The sequence below is a fragment of the Phyllopteryx taeniolatus genome, chromosome 7, assembly GCF_024500385.1.
Source record: "Phyllopteryx taeniolatus isolate TA_2022b chromosome 7, UOR_Ptae_1.2, whole genome shotgun sequence".
Classification (NCBI taxonomy): domain Eukaryota; kingdom Metazoa; phylum Chordata; class Actinopteri; order Syngnathiformes; family Syngnathidae; genus Phyllopteryx; species Phyllopteryx taeniolatus.
In genome coordinates, this window is record NC_084508.1 from 1,586,267 (window position 1) to 1,608,967 (window position 22,701).

Below are 22,701 nucleotides of genomic sequence, written 5' to 3' on the forward strand. Positions count from 1 at the left end.
TTACAACCCCAATTCCAATGAAGTTGGGACGTTGTGTTAAACATAAATAAAAACAGAATACAATGACAAGGGGCTGGATTGCTTATTGATAGATTTTAGGTGTTGTCTAGGCTTTCCATGCCTTTTTTCACCTCCGTTGCTTCATGTGTTCAATACTTTTTCCCTGTGTCATTTCACATTATTACGCACAACTTAATTGTGTCTTATTTGTTCTACTTTCTTTGTATGTATGGATTACTTGGGTTGTTCCCAACCTCTGGTGAAATTTTCATGTCAATAGCACCTTTGGAAATATATTTAGGGAGAAAAAATGGTGACGTGTTAAATACGTATTTCAGCCGCTGTATCTATACATGTATACCACAGATGCACAGTTTATAAAAAAAAAAAAAAAAAACACACACAAAGCATTGAACAATCATTTAAATACTCTACCAAAATAGTGGCTAGTTGCAGCCCTATTCTGTAATACTAACCAAGAATAAGCTTTTGGTAGGGCCATTGTGCTGGGAAATATTCCTGATCATCTTCATCACCAGAACGTCTTTCAGTTTCATTGACCGTTTCATCAGCATCTTCAAACCGTTACCTACAGAATCAGAATCAGCTTTATTTTACATTATACAGAGGCAAAAATAAGGAATTGAAGGTGGAAACATAAAAGTTGATGAACAAATTGCATCTCACTGGGGATTGTTTATATTGTGCATGTAGAATATATGTGGCATAAAACAGATTTTTTATTTTTTACATTAAACCAGCCTCAAATTCCTAACAAACATCCTGAGTCTGTGGTAGTGAGACTGAAAATGAAGTCAATATGAATTGTTTTGTAGTTTTGATATTCCGCGGTCGTAAAACTCACAGTTACCTTTTTTTGACAAGAGGAACACTGACTACAGCTGTTGTTGGAGGGGTTCTTCTTCCCACACATTGTTACGTTGTAGTCTGACGTCAGTCTGACTAGTTTTGGTGTGTCTGCTGTCATTTTAACCACCCCGACATGCCGACTGTCAGGGATGCGGCAGTCTGCTATCAGTTGGCCGACTGGCTTGATGTGTAGCAGCTTTAAGAGTGCAGCTGCTAAAATGCCTTCGATGAGCAGATGAGATATTTCAAGCTGCTGGTGTCTCTGGAGAACTAAGACCTTCTTGAAGCAGGATCCACCAAGGGCTTACTGTCATGCATTAAGCTTTACTTTGGCCACTCCTAAAAATGCTCACAAAGCGAAACATTTTCAGCATGCTCAGAAATACATTAACACCTTCACTGATGAATGGCATACTACTTTGAATGGACCAGGTGGACGGACTTCTGGACAGTTGGTGGATGGCCACCATGTCCCAAAAAATTTACACTGTCAACAAGGAGGAGACGGATTGATGTTTTGAGGTCTGAAATAATCAGAATCATCTTTATTTGCCAAGTATGTCCAAAAAACACAAGGAATTTGTCTCCGGTAGTCGGAGCCGCTCTCGTACGACAACAGACAGTCAATTGACAGAGAACACTTTGGAGACATAAAGACATTGAGCAGTATAGGGTTGCTAGTAATCTGGTAATGCCGGTAAAAAAAAAAATTGACAATTGTGCAAAAAGATGCAGAGTCCTTTAGCACTTAGAGCAGTTCGAATGACTAATATTGCGATAGTCCGATGCAATGACCATTGTGCAAAGGGCGCCGAGACTTCAAGCGAGTAGTGCGATAATCTGGGGCAATGTTGATTGTGCAAATGTTGCAGATATTCCTCAGTCAGTGTGCAAATGGAGCAGATTCTCCTCTGGCATGAGTGGCCAGTATTGGTCAACAACAGATATGCAAATAGTGCAGCGTGGCGAAACTACTACAGCGAGTAATGTATAATTGGCCGCACAGAAATGTGACAACAAACTCAAGACAAAAAAATTCCAGCATGTTGTAATGGAATTGTAGGTTAGCTGTTTAAGAAGTTGATTGCAAGAGGGAAGAAGCTGTTGGAATGTCTGCTAGTTCTAGTTTGCATTGATCGGTAGCGCCTACCTGAGGGAAGGAGCCGGAAGAGCTGGTGACCGGGATGTGGAGGGTCCGAGAGGATTTTGCACGCTCTTGTCTTAGTTCTGGAAGCGTGCAAGTCCTCAAGGGTAGGTAGGGGAGTACAGACAATCATTTCAGCAGTTTTGATTGTCAGGTTGCAGTCGGAGTTTGTCCCTTTTTGTAGCAGCACCAAACCAGACTGTGATGGAAGGACACAGGACTGATTCGATGACCGCTGTGTAGACCTGCCTCAGCAGCTCCTGTGGCAGGCCGTGCTTTCTCAGAAGCCGCAGGAAGTACATCCTCTGCTGGGCCTTTTTGAGGACGGAGTTGATGTAGGTCGCCCACTTCAGGTCCTGAGAGACTGTAATTCCCAGGAACTTTAAGGTCTTGACGGTTGACACAAGGCAGCTGGACAACGTGAGGGGCAGCTGTGGCAAAGGATGCCTCCTGAAGTCCATGATCATCTCTACAGTCTTGAGCGTATTCAGCTCCAGGTTGTGTCGGCCGCACCACAGCTCCAGCCGCTCCACTTCCTGTCGATATGTGGTGTCATCTGCAAACTTCAGGAGTTTGACAGCCGGGTGCGCTGAGGTGCAGTCGTTCGTGTAGAGAGAGAAGAGCAGCGGAGAGAGGACACAACCTTGGGGCGCCCCAGTGCTGAGGCTGCGTGTGCTGCTAATGGTGAATGAGATGGTAGGTCCCATTACAGTTCCTGATTGTGTCAAGGAAATGTCAGGCCAAAACCTCCAATGTTCAAATTTGGTAAATTTCATATTTTTTCCACAAACCTATACGATTCGTCAGTCCCCGCGTGGGTCTGCTGTTTTGTTTTGTTCTTTTGTTCTTAATTTTACAAATTACTATTCTGAAGAGCAATGTTTATGGCTGAACAAACATGTCATTTTGTTTTTCTGAAAAGTGATGCTTTTGGAGACAAAGTTTCAACCTGACGGCAGCGAAAAACGACATGCCTAATAATTTGGACCACATTTTTATAGACATTGTATGTGGCCAAAACGATGATCATCTGCACAACATATTTATATACTGTATTTCAAAGAGCTATAAACAGCAAATAATGCCGTAATAAAAATCATAACGGTGAGTTTTTATTGACAGTTAAGAGGCATTACTTATTGCAGCTCCCAGTGTTGTCGTAAAACTGTACTGCATCATATTGAGAGATGGGTTTTACTACTGTAGTGATCCTCAGGTACTTAAATTAGGGAACCAATATGAAACACCTTTCAGTAGAAACATCTTTGTGGAATGGAGAAAAAAACAAACATGGAATGAGCAATTTAAACGGCTCTAAAATGCTCCATAATAAATTCAGGAAAAAACAATTGACTTAAGTAGAATGGGTCATATTCTACTGCCTACACTGCTTGTATCACAAATGTTATTGCTATTTTTTCTGCTCTTTAAGTGGAGATTTTTGGGCAAGTGATGCCAAAAGATTGCTGCTGGGAAGGCTACAGACAGTCATTAACTGCAAATACAACCCCAATTCCAATGAAGTTGGGACGTTGTGCTAAACATAAATAAAAACAGAATACAATGATTTGCAAATCATGTTCAACCTATATTTAACTGAATACACAACAAAGACAAGATATTTAATGTTCAAACTATTAAATGTTATTGATTTTAACAAATAATCATGAACTTAGAATTTTATGGCTGCAACACGTTCCAAAAAAGCTGGTACAGGTGGCAAAAAAGACTGAGAAAGTTGAGGAATGCTCATCAAACACCTGTTTGGACCATCCCACAGGTGAACAGGCGAATTGAGAACAGGTGGGTGCCATGATTGGGTATAAAAGGAGCTTCCCTGAATTGCTCAGTCATTCACAAGCAAAGATGGGGCGAGGTTCACCTCTTTGTGAACAAGTGTGTGAGAAAATAGAAATAGAAAAACAGTTTAAGGACAATCAATGCTCCTCAACGTACAATTGCAAGGAATTTAGGGATTTCATCATCTACGGTCCATAATATCATTAAAAGGTACAGAGAATCTAAAGAAATCACTGTATGTAAGCGGCAAGGCCGAAAACCAACATTGAATGCCCGTGACCTTCGATCCCTCAGGCGGCACTGCATCAAAAACCAACATCAATGTGTAAAGGATATCACCACATGGGCTCAGGAACACTTCAGAAAACCAATGTCAGTAAATACAGTTTGGCACTACATCCGAAAGTGCAACTTGAAACTCTACTATGCAAAGCAAAAGCCATTTATCAACAACACCCAGGAACGCCGCCGGCTTCTCTGGGCCCGAGCTCATCTAAGATGGACTGATACAAAGTGGAAAAGTGTGCTGTGGTCCGACGAGTCCACATTTCAAATTGTTTTTGGAAATTGTGGATGTCGTGTCCTCCGGGCCAAAGAGGAAAAGAACCATCCAGACTGTTATGGAAGCAAAGTTCAAAAGCCAGCCTCTGTGATGGTATGGAGCTGTGTTAGTGCCAATGGCATGGGTAATTTACACATCTGTGAAGGCACCATTTATGCTGAAAGGTACATATAGGTTTTGGAGAAAAATATGCTACCATCCAAGCAACATCTTTTTCATGGACGCCCCTGCTTATTTCAGCAAGACAATGCCAAGCCACATTCTACAGGTGTTACAACAGCGTGGCTTCGTCGTAAAAGAGTGCGAGTACCAGACTGGCCTGCCTGCAGTCCAGACCTGTCTCCCATTGAAAATTTGTGGCGCATTATGAAGCGTAAAATACGACAACGGAGATCCCGAACTGTTGAATAGCTGAAGCTGTACATCAAGCAAGAATGGGTAAGAATTCCACCTACAAAGCTTCAACAATTAGTGTCCTCAGTTCCCAAACGGTTATTGAATGTTGTTAAAAGAAAAGGTGATGTAACACAGTGGTAAACATGACCCTGTCCCAGCTTTTTTGGAATGTGTTGCAGCCATAAAATTCAAAGTTATTGATTATTTGCTAAAAACAATCAAGTTTATCAGTTTGAACATTAAATATCTTGTCTTTGTAGTGTATTCAATTAAATACAGGTTGAACATGATTTCCAAATCATTGTATTCGGTTTTTATTCATGTTTAACACAACATCCCAACTTCATTGGAATTGGGGTTGTAATTTCTACCTAAATATTATGGATTATCCCATTCATGAGCCATCACCTTATCGTCGTGGAGGGGTTTGTGTGTCCCAATGATCCTAGGAGCTATGTTGTCAGGGGCTTTATGCCCCTGGTAGGGTCACCCATGACAAACAGGTCTGAGGTGAGGGACCAAACAAAGCACGGCTTATGATGATGACAAACTATAGACTCAGTTTTCCCTTGCCCGGACGTGGGTCACCGGGGCCCCCCTCTGGAGCCATGGGTTCATCACCTGTGGGAGGGGCCATAGGGGTCGGGTGCAGTGCGAGCTCGGCGGTGGCCGAGAGCAGGGACCTTGGCGATCTGATCCCCGGCTACAGAAGCTTGCTCTAAGGACGTGGAATGTCATCTCTCTGGCAGGGAAGGAGCCCGAGTTGCTGTGTGAGGTTGAGAAGTTCCGAATAGATATAGTCGGCCTCGCCCCCACACACTTGGGCTCTGGAACCAGTCCTCTCGAGAGGGGTTGGACTCTCTTCCAATCTGAAGTTGCCCACGGTGAGAGGCGGCGAGCAGGTGTGGGTATAGTTATTGCCCTGGTTCGGCTCCTGTATGTTGGGGTTCACCTCCGCCTTCGGTTTGGGGGACGTGTCCTGACTGTTGTTTGTGCCTATGCACCAAATAGCAGTTCAGAATACCCACCCTTTTTGGAGTCCTTGGAGGCGGTGCTGGAGCGCGCTCCCACTGGGAACGCCATCATTCTACAGGGGGACTTCAAGGCTCACGTGGGCAATGACAGTGAGACCTGGAAGGGTGTGATTGGAAGGAACGGGCCGCCTGATCAGAACCCGAGCGGTGTTATGTTATTGGACTTCTGTGCTCATCACGGATTGTCCATAACGAACACCATGTTCAAGCATAAGGGTGTCCACACGTGCACTGGGCACCAGGACACCCTAGGCCGCAGTTCGATTATCAACTTTGTGGTCGTGTCATCACATTTGCGGGCCGCATGTCTTGGACACTCGGGTAAAGGAGAGGGGCGGGAGTTGTCCATTGATCACCACCTGGTGGTGGGGGAAGATGCCAGTCTGACCTGGCAGGCCCAAATGTATTGTGAGGGTCTGCTGACAACGTCTGGCAGAATCCCACTACATTGTTCAACTCCCACCTCCAGCATAAGGCGGGGGACAATGAGTCCGAGTGGACCATGTTCCGCGCCTCCATTGCTGAGGCGGCCGACCGGAGCTGTGGCCGTACGGTGGTCGGTGCTTGTCGTGGTGGCAAACGCTGAACCCGTAGGAGAACACCAGCGGTTAGGGATGCCATCCTGAGTCCTATCGGGCGTTTGTGGCCTGCGGGAATCCTGAGGCAGCTGATGGGTACAGGTTAGCCAAGCAGAATGCAGCTTTGGTGGTCGCTGAGGCAAAAACTCGGGTGTGGGAGGAGTTCACTGAGGCCATGAACAACGACTTCCGGATGGCTTTGAGGAAATTCTGGTCCATCATCCGGAGTCTCAGGAGGGGGAAGCAGTGCACCATCAACACTGTGTATAGTGGAGATGGGGCGCTGCTGACTTCTACTCGAGACGTTATGAGTAGGTGGGGAGAATACTTCGAAGACCTCATCAATTCCACCGACACACCTTCCCATGAGAAAGCAGAATCTGGGATCTCTGAGGCGGGTTCTCCTATCTCTGGTGTTGACGTGGTTAAAAAATCCCTCGGTGGCAAGACCCCGGGGGTGGATGAGATCCGCCCGGAGTTTCTAAAGACTGTTGTGGGGTTGTCCTGGTAGACACGCCTCTGCAACATCACGTAGACATTAGGGACAGTAACTCTAGATTGGCAGAATGGGGTGGTGGTCCCCCTTTTTAAGAAGGGGGGCATAGGGTGTGTTCCAACTACAGGGGGAATCACACTCCTCAGCCTCCCTGGTCAAGTCTATTCAGGGGTGCTGGAGAGGAGGGTCCGTCCGGAAGTCAAATCACAGATTCAGGAGGAGCAGTGTGGTTTTCGCCCTGGCCATGGAACAGTGGACCAGCTCTACACCCTCAGCAGGGTCCTCAAGGGTGCATGAGAGTTCGCCCAACCAGTCTACCTGTGTTTTGTGGACTTGGAGAAGGCGTTCGACTGTGTCCCGCGGGGAGCCCTGCGGGGGGTGTTTCGGGAGTATGGTGTTTTCGGGAACCCATTGATACCGGCTGTTCAGTCCCTGTCCGACCAGTGTCAGAGTTTGGTACGCATTGCTCTTTGTCACTGTTTCTGTTCATAACTTTTATGGACAGAATTTCTAGGCCCAGTCGGGGCGTAGAGTGGGTCCGGTTTGGTGGCATCAGGATTGAGTCTCTGCTTTTTGCGGATGATGTGGTTCTGATGGTTTCATCAAGCCGTGATCTCCAACTTTCACTGGAGTGGTTCGCAGCAGAGTGTGAAGCGGTTGGGATGAAAATCAGCACCTTCAAATCTAAAACTCAGTCAGAAAAGGCTGGCGTGCCCTCTCCAGGTCTGGGATGCGATCCTGCCCCAAGTGGAGGATTGCAAGTATCTTGGGGTCTTGTTCACGAGTGAGGGAAGAATGGAACAGGAGATCGACAGGTGGATCATCTCCAGTGATGTGGACGTGGTATCGGTCTATTGTTGTGAAGAAGGATTTTAGCCGACAAGATGGCGCCTACCAGTGTGGTCGCCTCGGTTACGCGCTCTCTAGTATTGTTTTTGTTTTTGTGTTTTTTGTTCATCTTTGGAGACATTACACGACTCACTTACACAAGGGGAGACTTGCTAACCATCAAGGAGGCTTCTCCGGACTTTCTTTCACCAACTTTCGCAAATCCGTTCAGTTTTTTCCCCGATTTACTTACCGAAGCGGTGTCCGCGGTTTTCGGTGCATGGAGGCGGAGGCGACGCCACAGACGGAAGTGAGCCGGCATCCAGGTGAAACTCCCCAAGAGAGGATACAGATTGGCGTTCCCGTCGATCCACCTCGCAAATGTACACTCCCTACCCAACAAAATGGACGAGCTTCATCTTCTGTTAAAGACCAGTAAAGACTTCGGACGTTCTGCAGCCATGTGCTTTACGGAGACTTGGCTTTGTGAGGCTGTACCCGACGGCGCCGTCATGCTTCCCGGTTTTCATCCTCACCGAGCAGATCGCATCACGGAGTTATCGGGGAAAACAAAAGGCGGTGGGATATGCTTCTATATCAACGAAAAATGGTGTACGGACGTCACGGAGATCAGCACACACTGCAGCCCGCATTTGGAGTCGCTGTTTTTGAACTGTAAGCCATTCTCCTCGCCGCGTGAGTTCGCATCATTCATTCTGGCTGGCGTGTACATCCCGCCTCAAGCTAACACGAACGTCGCACTGCTAACGATCGCCGAACAAGTCAATGAAATAGAAAAAAAACACCCGGACTCACCCCTTTTTTCTCGGGGACTTTAACAAAGCTAAACTCAACCACAAACTCCCTAAATACAAGCAGCACATCGACTGTCCTACCAGGGAAAATAACATTTTGGACCACTGCTATACTACGCTAAAAAACGCATACCGTGCCAAACTTCGTACAGCACTGGCCTCGTCTGATCACTGCTTAATTCTCTTAATACCGACGTAGAGGCAAAAACTTAAATGCACGAAGCCTACAGTGAAAAAGTGGACCAATGAAGCAAAGATGGAACTTCAAAGCTGTTTAGACTGCACAGACTGGAGTGTCTTTGAAAATTCAGCTGGCAGCCTGGATGAATATATGGACACTGTCACATCCTATTTTGGTTTCTGTGAAGAGGTTTGTGTACCAACAAAGTAATTTCAACAACAACAAGCCGTGGTTCACTGCTAAACTTAAGCAGCTTCGCCAAGCTAAGGAGGACACATATCGAAGCGGGGACAGGGCCCTGTATAATCGAGCTAGAAACCAGCTTACTAAAGAAATTAACATTGCAAAAAGAAACTATGCAGCAAAGTTGGAAAAACAGTTTAGCGCAAACGACTCTAAATCAGTCAGGCATGCATTCCAATCGCTGACTAATTACAAGCGACGATCCCCCCAAGCTGAGAACAATAGCACACTAGCCAACGACTTGAATACCTTCTACTGCAGATTTGAAAAGGACACTTTCACACCCCACACCCACCCGGCCACACCACCGAACACAATCACACCTCTGACTTCTGCGTTAACCATCCATGAACAGGATGTGAGACGCATCATCAAACAACAAAAGATTAACAAAGCGGCAGGCCCAGAAAATGTGTCCCCATCCTGCCTCAAAGTCTGCGTGGACCAGCTCGCGCCAGTCTTCACTCAGATCTTCAATAGATCTCTGGAACTGTGCAAAGTACCATCCTGTTTCAAACGCTCCACCATCATTCCAGTCCCCAAGAAACCTGTAATCTCGAGTCTAAATGACTACAGGCCTGTCGCCTTGACATCTGTGGTTATGAAGTCCTTTGAACGTCACAGGTCCCCTGCTGGACCCCCTGCACTTTGCCTACCGAGCGAACAGGTCTGCGGATGATGCAGTCAACGTGGGACTGCACTTCATCCTAGAGCACCTAGGATCCTGTTCGTGGACTTCAGCTCAGCGTTCAACACCATCATCCCTGAACTCCTTTCATCCAAGCTTCTCCAGCTCAGCGTATCACCTGCCATCTGCCAGTGGATTTTCGGGCTTTCTGACAGGCAGGACACAGCAGGTCAGGCTGGGGGAGGCCACCTCATCCACACGCAGCATCAGTACTGGGGCGCCCCAAGCTTGTGTCCTCTCTCCGCTGCTCTTCTCTCTTCACGAACGACTGCACCTCAGCGCACCCGACTGTCAAACTCCTGAAGTTTGCAGATGACACCACTGTCATCTGCCTCATCAAGGATGGTGACGAGTCTGCATATCGACAGGAAGTTGAATGGCTGGAGCTGTGGTGCGGCCGACACAACCTGGAGCTGAACGCTCAAGACTGTAGAGATGATCGTGGACTTCAGGAGGCATCCTTCGCCACAGCTGCCCCTCACGTTGTCAAGCTGCCTTGTGTCAACCGTCGAGACCTTCAGGTTCCTGGGAATTACAGTCTCTCAGGACCTGATGTGGGCGACCAACATCAATTCCGTCCTCAAAAAGGCCCAGCAGAGGATGTACTTCCTGCGGCTTCTGTGAAAGCACGGCCTGCCACAGGAGCTGCTGAGGCAGTGCTACACAGCGGTCATCGAATCAGTCCTGTGTCCTTCCATCACAGTCTGGTTTGGTGCTGCTACAAAAAGGGACAAACTCCGACTGCAACGGACAATCAAAACTGCTGAAAGGATTGTCGGTAACCCCCTACCCACCCTTGAGGACTTGCACGCTTCCAGAACTAAGACAATAGCGTGCAAAATCCTCTCGGACCCTCCGCATCCCGGTAACCAGCTCTTCCGGCTCCTTCCCTCAGGTAGGCGATACCGATCAATGCAAACTAGAACTAGCAGACATTCCAACAGCTTCTTCCTCTTGCGATCAACTTCTTAAACACCGAACCTACAATTCCATCACAACATGCTGGCAATTTTTTGACTTGAGTTCGTTGTCACATTTCTGATTGAGGAGTATCTGCAACATTTGCACAATCAACATTGTCCCAGATTATCGCACTACTCGTCACTTTAAACCGCATACACTCCTTGAAGTCTCGGCGCCCTTTGCACCGGAGTATTGCAATATTAGTCATTCAAACTGCTCGAAGTGCTCGAGGACTCTGCATCATTTTGCACAATCGTCAAAAAAATAAACTAAAAAAATTAATTAAAAAATGTACCAGCATTACCAGATAACGAGCAACCCAACCCTTTACTGCTCAGTGACTGTTTCTCTGTCAATGTCTTTCTGTCTCCAAAGTGTTCTCTGTCAATTGACTGTCTGTTGTCGTACTTGAGCGGCTCCAACTACCAGAGACAAATTCCTTGTGTGTTTTTCGGACATACTTGTCAAATAAAGATGATTCTGATTCTGAGGTGACGCTCTCAATTTACTGGTCGATCTACGTTCCTACCCTCACCTATGGTCACGAGCTGTGGGTCTTGACCGAATGAACAAGATCCCAGATACAATCGGCCGAAATGAGTTTCCTCCGCAGGGTGTCCAGGCTGTCCCTTAGAGATAGGGTGAGAAGCTCGGTTATCCGGTTATCAGAGTAGAGCCGCTGCTCCTCCACATTGAGAGGAGCCAGATGAGGTGGCTCGGGCATCTGATTAGTAAGCCTCCTGGGCGCCTCCCTGGTGAGATGTTCCGGACATGTCTCACCGGGAGAAGACCCCGAGGACGGCCCATGACACGCTGAAGAGACTATGTCTCCCAGCTGGCCTGGGAACGCCTCTGGTTCCCCCTGGAAGAGATGGATGAAGTGGCTTGGGAGAGGGAAGTCTGGGCGTCGCTGCTAAAGCTACTGCCCCCACAACCTCGGATAAGCGGAAGAAAATGGATGGATGGATATTATAGATTATTGTACAATATCACTTTGTTCAAATACTTTTGAAACTCTGAAAATGCCCCTCCTTGAGCCGTCACCTTATCGTGGTGGAGGGGTTTGTGTGTCCCAATGATCCTAGGAGCTAAGTTGTCTGGGGCTTCACGCCCCTGGTTGGGTCACCCATGGCAAACAGGTCCTAGGTGAGGGACCAGACAAAGCACGGCTCAAAGACCCCTTTTGACGAAGACAAAAAATGGACTCAGGTTTCCCTTGCCCGGGCGCGGGTCACCGGGGCCCCCCTCTGGAGCCGGGCGTGGAGGTGGGGCTCGAAGGAGAGCACCTGGTGGCTGGGCCTGCACCCATGGGGCCCGGCCGGGCACAGCCGGAAAGGGTAACGTGGGTCCCCCTTCCCATGGGCTCACCACCTGTGGGAGGGGCCGTAGGGGTCGGGTGCAGTGCGAGCTGGGCGGTGGCCTAAGGCGGGAACCTTGGCGATCCGATCCCCGGCTACAGAAGCTGGCTCTAGGGACGTAGAATGTCACCTCTCTGGCAGGGAAGGGGCCCGAGCTGGTGTGTGAGGTCGAGAAGTTCTGACTAGATATAGTCTGACTCATCTCCACGCACGCTCTGGTACCAGTCCTCTCGAGAGGGGTTGGACTCTCTTCCACTCTGGTGTTGCCCACGGTGAGAGGCACCGAGCAGGTGTGGGTATACTTATTGCTCCCCGGCTCGGCGCCTGTACGTTGGGGTTCACCACGGTGGACGAGAGGGTAGCCTCCCTCCGCCTTCGGATGGGGGGACTGTTGTTTGTGCCTATGCACCAAACAGCAGTTCAGAGTACCCTCCCTTTTTGGAGTCCTCGGAGGGGGTGCTGGAGAGCGCTCTCGCTCGCGACTCCATCGTTTGCTGGGGGACTTCAATGCTCACGTGGGCAATGACAGTGAGACCTGGAAGGGCGTGATTGGGAGGAACGCCCCCCCCCCCCGATCAGAACCCGAGTGGTGTTCTGTTATTGGACTTCTGTGCTCATCACGGCTTGTCCATAACGAACACCATGTTCAAGCATAGGGGTGTCCATACGTGCACTTGGCACCAGGACACCCTTTGCCGCAGTTCGATGATCGACTTTGTGGTCGTGTCATCGGACTTGCGGCCACATGGCTTGGACACTCGGGTGAAGAGACGGGCGGAACTGTCAACTGATCACCACCTGATTCTGTTCATAACTTTTATGGAGTTCAAGTATCTTGGGGTCTTGTTCACGAGTGAGGGAAGAATGGAACGGGAGATCGACAGGCGGATCGGTGCAGCGTCTGCAGTGATGCGGACTTTGTATCGATCAGTTGTGGTAAAGAAGGAGCTAAGCCGGAAGGCGAAGCTCACGATTTACCGGTCGATCTACGTTCCTACCCTCACCTATGGTCACGAGCTGTGGGTCGAAAGATCCAGGATACAAGCGACCGAAATGAGTTTCCTCCGCAGGGTGTCCGGGCTCTCCCTTAGAGATAGGGTGAGAAGCTCGGTCATCCGGGAGGATCTCAGAGTAGAGCCGCTGCTCCTCCACATCGAGAGGAGCCAGATGAGGTGGCTGGGGCATCTGATTCGGATGCCTCCCGGCCGCCTCCCTGGTGAGGTGTTCCGGGCACATCCCACCGGGGGCAGACCCCGGGGACGACCCAGGACACGCTGGAGAGACTACGTCCTTCGGCTGTCCTGGGAACGCCTCGGGATCCCTCCCGGAAGAGCTGGATGAAATGGCTGGGGAGAGGGAAGTCTGGGCATCCCTGCTAAAGCTACTGCCCCCGCGACCCGACCTCGGATAAGCGGTAGAAAATGGATGGATGGATGGACTCTGAAAATGTCGGTACAATGCATAGAATGGCTGTATTTCCTTAATATAATATATTTTATAAATCCTCCTCAACCAGTGTACTTCTTGATAGTTATATATATATTTTTTAAATGTGGTGGTGTCAAACTTGAAAATGTTGCAATACTACTAGACAATAATGTTTACACTTCTGATGTCATACCTTCACACATGACTTGGGCATTGATCTTATTAGCAGCCAAGTTGATGCACAGTGAGATGAGTTCAAAATCCATCTTGTGTTCACCAGAGTCATAAATCATCTTCATGAGCTGTATATTACAAAGAAAAGGGAAATCGTCATTTAGAAGGAACAAACGTAATTATGCATGTCAGAATTTCAATTACTGCTTGTTGTACGCTGAAGAATCATGCATGACACAAACACACAAACATATAGATATATATTAATATTTATAATTACTTTGTTCTTAAAATGACTTGAGAGGAATGCAGCCCCATGGGGGGCACAAGCCAGTGCAAACTGTAGGCCGGTCCCAAGCCCAGATAAATGCAGAGGGTTGCGTAAGGAAGGACATCCGTCTTTCAACTTTGCCAAACTTCGCTCATTCAAAGAATTCCATACCGGATTGGTCGTGGCCCAGGTTAACAACGTCCACCACCGGCACTGTTAACCTACAGGGCACTGGTGGAAATTCAGCTACTATGAGTCGAAGACGAAGGAGAGGTGGAAAGTAGGTTCTTAGGCAGAAAGAGAAGAGGAAAGCATAGAGCCTAGAACTGAATGTTGGGACTATGACAGAAAATGCTCAGGAGTTGGATGACATGATGATTAGGAGAAAGGTTGATATTTTGTGTGTCCTGTAGAGCAGGTAGGAAGGTAGTAAGGCGATAAGTTTAGGGGCAGGGTTAAAATTATTTTACCATGGTGTAGATGGGAAGAGAAAGGGAGTAGGGCTGATTATAAAAGAAGAGTTAGCAAATAATGTCTTGGAGGTGAAAAGCAAGTTCTGAGCATCCCAGACAGACATTTACAAAAAGGATGGAAATAGCAGAAGTGAACACTTTATTCCAGAAGAGGCAGGAATATAGAGTGACCGACAAGAGTGGAGGGAGAAGCACGCAGGTGGATTACATCTTGTGCAGATGTAATCTGAAGGAGGGTACTGACTGTCAGGTAGTGGTAGGGGAGAGTGTGGCTAAACAGCATAAGATGGTGGTGTGTAAAATGACTCTTGTGACAGGGAGGACAAAGGCATCGCAGAGAACCATCTGTGTGTTGTGTAGCTTTTCGAGAAGAGGTGAGAGAGGCTCTCGTGGACAGTCGGAGCTTCCAGATGACTGGACCACGACAGCCAAGGTTATCAGAGAGACAGGTTTTACCACTCTGACGTGATCACGAGTGTCATTTGAGTACAATTGACCAATCAGACGGCACAAGGCAGTCACATGACCGCACACAAACCATTCGTGGGCCAGTCAAAGTGACTGATTTTGGGGTAGGGTGACAGCCGTTTACTTTACAGACTCCGAAAAACAACAGTTTTAGTTGTTCTGCCAGTCGTGGCAGGTGTTTGTGGGTTCCCATATACTATTATTTTTTTACATTACCAGTCAGTCGCAGGGCACATATAGACACGGACAACCATTCACACCGTCACTGGGTGGGAACTGAACCGACGCAGCCTGCACCAAAATCAGGCGAGTGTACCACTACACCATCAGTGACTACGCCATAGTTATGTTTTGCAAAAATTACTTTGCGAGGGTCTTGAGACAGCGCTCTGCTCTTACCCATCATGAGACGTGTCTTGACACCTTGGCAATGAGACCTTATTGTAGGCTATCAATTAGGACTGAACCAGCTGATATTCATTTGCACCAACAAGGGGCTGGATCCCCGGGTACAGAAGCTGGCTCTAGGGACGTGGAATGTCACCTCTCTGGCAGGGAAGGAGCCCGAGCTGTTGTGTGAGGTCGAAAAGTTCGACTAGATATAGTCGGACTCGCCTCCACGCGCAGCTTGGGCTCTGGTACCAGTCCTCTCGAGAGGGGTTGGACTCTCTTCCACTCTGGAGTTGCCCACGGTGAGAGGCGCCGAGCAGGTGCGGGTATACTTATTGCTCCCCGGCTCGGCGCCTGTACGTTGGGGTTCACCCCGGTGGACGAGAGGGTAGCCTCCCTCCGCTTTCAGGTGGTGGGACGGGTCCTGACTGTTGTTTGTGCCTATGCACCAAACAGCAGTTCAGAGTAACCACCGTTTTTGGAGTCCTCGGAGGGGGTGCTGGAGAGCACTCCCGCTGGGGACTCCATCGTTCTGCTGGGGGACTTCAATGCTCACATGGGCAATGACAGTGATACCTGGAAGGGCGTGATTGGGAGGAACGGCCACCCCGATCAGAACCCGAGCGGTGTTCTGTTATTGGATTTCTGTGCTCATCACGGATTGTCCATAACGAACGCCATGTTCAAGCATAAGGGTGTCCACACGTGCACTTGGCACCAGGACACCCTAGGTCGCATTTCGATGATCGACTTTGTGGTCGTGTCATCGTACTTGCATGTCTTGGACACTCGGGTAAAGAGAGGGGCGGAGCTGTCAACTGATCACCACCTGGTGGTGAGTTGGCTCCGATGGTGGGGGAAGATGCCGGTCGGACGTGGCAGGCCCACACGTATTGTGAGGGTCTGTTGGGAACGTCTGGCGAAATCCCCTGTCAGAAGGAGTTTCAACTCCCACCTACCACAGAACTTTGCTCATGTTTCGAGGGAGGCGGGGGTCATCGAGTCCGAGTGGACCATGTTACGCGCCTCCATTGCTGAGGCAGCCGACCGGAGCTGTGGCCGTAATGTGGTTGGTGCCTGTCGTGGTGGCAATCCCCGAACCCGTTGGTGGACACCAACAGTGAGGGATCCCGTCAAGCTGAAGAAGGAGTCCTATTGAGCCTTTTTGGCCTGTGGGACTCCTGAGGCAGCTGATGGGTACCGGCTGGCCAAGCGGAATGCAGCTTTGGTGGTCAATGAAGCAAAAACTCGGGCATGGGAGGAGTTCGGTGAGGCCATGGAGAAAGACTTCCCGACGGCTTCGAGGAAATTCTGGTCCACCATCCGGCGTCTCAGGAGGGGGAAGCAGTGCACCACCAACACTGTGTATAGTGGGGATGGTGCTCTGCTGACCTCGACTCGGGACGTTGTGAGTCGGTGGGGAGAATACTTCGAAGACCTTCTCAATTCCACCGACATGCCTTCCCATGAGGGAGCAGAGTCTGGGTTCTCTGAGGCGGGCTCACCTATCTCTGGGGTTGAGGTCACCGAGGTGGTTAAAAAGCTCCTCGGTTGCAAGGCCCCGGGGGTGGATGAGATTCGCCCGGAGTTCCTCAAGGCTCTGGATGTTGTAGGACTGTCCTGGTTGACACGCCTCTGCAACATCGCGTGGACATCGGGGACAGTGCCTCTGGATTGGCAGACTGGGGTGGTGGTCCCCCTTTTTAAGAAGGGGGACCGGAGGGTGTGTTCTAACTACAGGGGGATCACATTCCTTAGCCTCCCTGGTAAGGTCTCTTCAGGGGTGCTGGAGAGGAGGGTCCGTCGGGAAGTCGAATCTCAGATTCAGGAGGAGCAGTGTGGTTTTCGTCCTGGCCGTGGAACAGTGGACCAGCTTCACACCCTTGGCAGGGTCCTCGAGGGTGCATGGGAGTTCGCCCAAACAGTCTACATGTGTTTTGTGGACTTGGAGAAGGCGTTCGACCGTGTCCCTCTGGGGGTCATGTGGGGGGTGCTTCGGGAGTATGGGTTACCGAACCCCCTGATACGGGCTGTTCGGTCCCTGTACGACCGGAGTCAAAGTTTGGTCTGCATATCCGGCAGTAAGTCAGACTCGTTTCCGGTGAGGGTTGGACTCCACGCTTCTTCTTCTTCTAGATAGGATCTAAACCATTCCAGTGCGCTACCGCTAATGCCCACAGAGTACTTTACTTTAACCAGGCCACAAGGATACTGTGGTCTACTGTATCAAACGCTGCAGTTATGTCCAGCAAGACAAGACAAACACAATCCCCCACAATTTGCCATGAGAATGTCATTTACAACTTTTAGCAAAGCTGATTGAAAAACCTTGTGGACATCATGCTCATCCAGCAAATTCTTTAGTTGACTGTGCACAACACAAAAGGAAGGTTGGAGATAAAATTGGTTATAACGGTGCAATCAAGGCCAGGTTTCTTAAAGCTATAGTATGTAACTTTTGGCGCCCCCCTAAACTCGAATTCAGCTTTACAACAGAAGAACAGAGTTGCCTCTTCAATATGACGTAGGCAATTGATGGTATGCCCCTTATATGTGATTCTACATGTTTTCACTATGTTTTGAAGAACATGCGTAATTTCCATGCCGTCATTTCCACCGCGAGAAATGAATAGGGCATTCGCTTAATATAAAAACTAAGATACTGACAAATACAGCAAGATGTTAGAAGAGATGAATAGCTTAATCAGGATTGTGTCATCTCCTGTAGTAGTGGCTTGGGTGAAAGTGACTTTCTTGAACAAAAAAAGATGTGGATTATAGCTTTGAGTAGTGGCTGTACACGGCATGTTTAAAACTTTGCGCGACAACACCAGAGGACAAACTGCCATTAATAATAGCCAAAACCCAGACATGCAAACACCAAAGGCATGAAAAAAGTGACAGACCAAAAATAAAAAAATAAAAAATAAATAAATAAAAAAACATTGTTGGGGTGTCTGGGGGATCCCCGGCCCCCCCGCAGAGAATTTTGGGTATTTTAACAAATTAAGCAATCTGGAAGCAGTAAAACATTTATTTACACTGCTCAAGTACATGATGATGTACATATTTAAGATTTAAATTAAATTTGCCTCATTTCTTTGCTTTTTTGTTTTGGCCTCCAACTTGAGCCAGGCCCATCTCCACCTGCCCCTGATGCCTGCCTCAAACTGTGCACATGAACAGCATCATCCTCTTTAAGCACTCTCATTCTGGATAAGAACTGACTAAAATCATTGTCTGCTTCACGTCATTTTTCACTACTGCTAAATGCATCCTTTTTTTTGGGGGGGGGGGGGCATTTCTGAATTTGAAGTTAATTAATTCTGTGTTGTGACATAATCCCCAACGTCGCTCCGTTGCTTAATACATTTAACATTAACATCCGGAATCTAATTAGAAAATTGTAGGCATGTTTCCTAATTAATACAATATGTACTAGCGGATCAGCTCTTGTCGCCGATGTTACGTGTGCTTCGCGGTTCCGCTGGGACCACAACCTCAACACGAAAATCCAAAAGACCAGTGCAACAAAAACGACACTGGCTGATCTGATGAGCAAAAAAATGTTGCTTAAACGTAAGAGTAACAATAGAGGATGTCCGCTTCAGAGGTGGGTAGAGTAGCCAAATATCAAGTAAGAGTACTGTTACTTGACGATAATGTGATTCAAGTAAAAAAGTAGTCCTCCAAAAATTACTTGGTTATGAGTAAAAAGTGCACAGTGAAATAATTGCTCAAGTACTGAGTAAAGAGTGAGTAACTTCACAAAATGGCCGCCACGTAGGCATGACAATCCGCCGGGCTGGCTTATCTAGTGTTAATACCTGTGTCCGGGAAGCCCAATAGAAGACGACGTGTGGGGTCATGTGACTTTCTTGTGTCGTTTGATTGGTGAACTAGACTTTAACGTCACTCACGCTTAAACTGGATTGGCACAAACAGCGCCCAATACGGAAGTCGAAGTCTCGCGCACAAAATTGTTGATAAATAAAGCAATATCAATATCAATAAAAGTAGCGAGCGACATTTAGATCATTGAAACACAATAAAAGTACCGTTACTTCTTAACAGCTGAAGTGGCGTAAGTGTTTTTTCTGGTGTCGTCAAATCCTGCGACTCCAAAGCAGGTCCCGAGCGCACAGGCGGAACCCTTAGGCTGATGCGTTTCCGCATATTAGTCCGCCGCGGAATAATATTCAGAAATTACATCGGTGTGTGGATGCGTGGAATTGATCTAGCTGTCAGTGTTCAAGGAGTACGAAACAGCCTATGATGACGACAGCGATACTGCCCTCGGATCCAGGTCCGGCTGCTGCACTTCTCTGCCCAGCTAGTCCCCCCGTTTTAATGCATCATACACTTGTAGCGTATATGGGGGTTAAATAAAAATTTTATTAATTTGGAAAAAGATACGAATGAAGGTAAACGCATGCGTTCACTTCCGGGTTACGCTTTGACGTGAAAATCAAACTAATTTGTCTTGTAAAGTGGCACCACGTCACTTTTTAGCTGTATAAAACTTCAGGACAAAGTCACAAACCTTTTATCAGTCTCGTTATTTGAAGGTTGCTACATGAATTTGATAAGTGTTCTAGATAACCAGAGGTCTTTTGTGGAACCCAAACACACAAATGATACAGGTAGTGTATCTTTATAGAAAATCTTATGAGATCTAACATGGGAATCTACAAGGGAACAATGCAGGAAAAAAAACACAAAGGACCGACAAACATTGGCAAAGGAGACTAACTTGTGATATGAGGGTGGAAGGAGCGTGCAGTGACAATGCAGAGAGCTGGGGGTTCCTGTTATCGTTAATATAAACACAAATATGCACTAATCTGTACTTTTACTAGACCGCAAATTGCATTTACGTGCTTGGAACACAACTTAGGCAGGCTGGTCAAGCTCCTGAATGTTTGGCCGGTCCGGTCCGCACGGGGGAACAGGTGGATTTGGCGGGAAAAGAGGAAGGAAGAAAAAACAAGAGCAGGAAAAACAAAAAGTTGCCAGGCAGGACGGCCGGAGCCCGTATGTCGCTGTTCGCCAGACGTTCGGAGCGGACAGGTGCTGCCCGCTTCCTTCCCCACGGAGTTTGCCCAGCCACCCAAAAAGGGTAGCTTGGAGCGCTGGCAGGATGCCCTGCGACGGGGAAGGGCGTCCGATGTGTCCTTGTCACCTCGTGGTGCGAGGTGGAGCGTCCTGGCTGAGCCAATCTTCGGCAAGTTGGTCGAACGACACCCCCCCAACAAAGCCAGCCAAAAGGGGTGGTCCGTGCCCCCGTTCCCCCCTCTGGGGCCAACAGGGAACATGGACCGACTCTTAAAGTTACTTTTCCATTTTAGGATTTATTTCGTAGTTTAAAACCAGTCGGATAAAATAAGTATTGGATTTAGGATAACGAGACCATTTTCCAGCCTTGCATTGTCACGCGCACATCCTCATTAATCCCTGTAACGAATGTTTCAATTGTATGTGGTTGTTGAGAACACTGTAATATTTGCAATGTGGCATTTGTGTTTGTGTGGGGTGAAACATTTCATTCAGTTCAGTTGACAAACAGATTTGACATCAGACATTCAAATTTACAGAAATACAATCACTAGTGGCACTATTGCGATGGTAACACTGGTGGCGTACATGCAAAGTTCTTAAAATATTATATAATATTCAAGTCCAGTGAGGATTGTGATGAGTTAATCCGGGGTTGCAGTAGTTTTCCACTACCTGTGGAAGTCGCTAGTGCTCCATCCATTGTCCCAGACAGGAGGAACAAATGTCACTGAAAACAGCGGGGGAAAAAAAGTCTTTGTTGGTAAGACTCTTCAGGCTGGCTGAGGGTGGAAGGCAATTAATTTAGCGTCTGGGTGAAAAACCAGTGTCTGTGTCTCACCTTTGATGCTACTTGGGACTGGCTGATAATTCATTTAGCGTCCGTGCGCAAAATTAAGCCCCCCCTCATACTTCTTTGATAAACGGACAAGGTTTTTCTTAGATGTCTTGTGTATGCAGACTGAGTCAGCGGGGAGCCGAGGCAGGTATGCGGAACAGCACGAGAATGGGGGTTGCTGGGTGTCATCTTTAGTGGCATGTCCGTTACACACTAATCAGTGGGGGGAGAGCCATGCTGGGCTGGGAGGACACTAGGCCAGGTGTCTTGGCCTCCCTTTTCTCTGACCTGGCCCACCAATCCCCCACTGTTTGTTGTTTTTTTTTTTTGATGCACAACATATATTCGTAACTCTTTTGAGGAGCTTGGTGGTTATGGTGGTGGGACAGGCTGCGGGAGAGTTGTGCGGTCCCCTTGTCCCTCTCTTGGGGGCTGGGAGGCCAACCTGGGTCCCATAGCATGGGTGGTGTCCTCTCGACTGGATCCTCCACGGGGTGGACCGACTGGCCCAACTCCCCCTTGCCTTCTTCTCCTTCTTCTTCTTTTACTTTCGGCTTGTCCCGTTAGGGGTTGCCACAGTGTGTCATTCTTTACCATTTAATCCTATCTTCCTACATCATCCTCTAGAACACTAACTGCCCTAATGTCTTCCCTCACTACATCTAGCAACCTTCTCTTTGGTTGTCCTCTAGCTCTCTTGCAGAGGTTTCTGTCCCTATTTCCCATATCTCTTCTGTCTCTCTGTATGTCCTGTCACTCTTTTCTGTCAGGCTGCATTTTCAATAAACATCACACTATAAACAACCACAGAGGGAGTATTTTGAATTCCTATTTTGTAGCAAAACTATTTTAGCATAAAAATGTATACAGTTCCACCATTCCCTTTGCTGAGCCAACACCTTATCATGGTGGAGAGGTTTGTGTGTCCCAATGCAACCCAAGGAGCTAAGATGTCTGAGGCCTTACACCCCTGGCAGGGTGACCCATGGCTAACAGGTCAGAGGTGAAGGACCAGACAAAGCACGGCTCAAAGACCCCTTATGATGATGACAAAAAAAAATAAAAAATGGACTCATGGACTTCCCTTGCACGGACGCGGTAGAGCTGGACAAAGTGGCTGGGGAGAGGAAAAGTCTGGGCTTCCCTGCTAAAACTGCTGGCCCTGCGACTGGACTCCAGACAAGCGGAAGACAATGAATGAATGAAGATCCACCATTCTTCATTGAACATGCAGCTGAATGGGACAGGTTAAAAAAAAAATAATTTAAAAAGAGAGAAGGGAAGCTACACACACTGTTACGATCAACTTTGCGCCGATGCACCCAAGTCGAAGTGGAAAAGACGTTTTCATAACTTTTATGAGTGTTGTGTTTTGCCTTTGGTGTCATTCAATGCATGAATGTGTTTATTGGTCTGCTAGTGAAAAATTTGTCAGTCTTACCCGTGGAATGCAGTCTGCGTTGGCAAACATGGACTTAAATCTGTCCTCCATGCTGATGTGGTACAGAATGCACATGCTGAGCTGTCTTTGGCCCTCATCATCTGAAAGAAACAATGGATGAATGACTGGTTGTGCAGCAAGTGCAAATCACTACCTATGGGGTGTTTTTTCAAATGATAACCAAGCACTATGTACAGCCATAGGCAA

The 22,701-nt window shown here is 47.9% G+C and overlaps 1 protein-coding gene across 2 annotated transcripts in view; it reads right to left on the bottom strand.

The window, feature by feature from the left end:
- The window catches only part of kifap3a (kinesin-associated protein 3a), a 98,638-nt gene that overhangs the window by 28,193 nt on the left and 47,744 nt on the right, over positions 1–22,701 (bottom strand). For both annotated transcript variants that reach the window (XM_061779134.1, XM_061779135.1), the window contains 3 exons: positions 22,495–22,595; positions 13,578–13,686; positions 477–589 (listed from right to left, as the gene is read on the bottom strand). In XM_061779134.1, the coding sequence (XP_061635118.1) occupies positions 477–589; positions 13,578–13,686; positions 22,495–22,595 (323 nt within the window). The remainder of the gene's footprint in view (positions 1–476; positions 590–13,577; positions 13,687–22,494; positions 22,596–22,701) is intronic.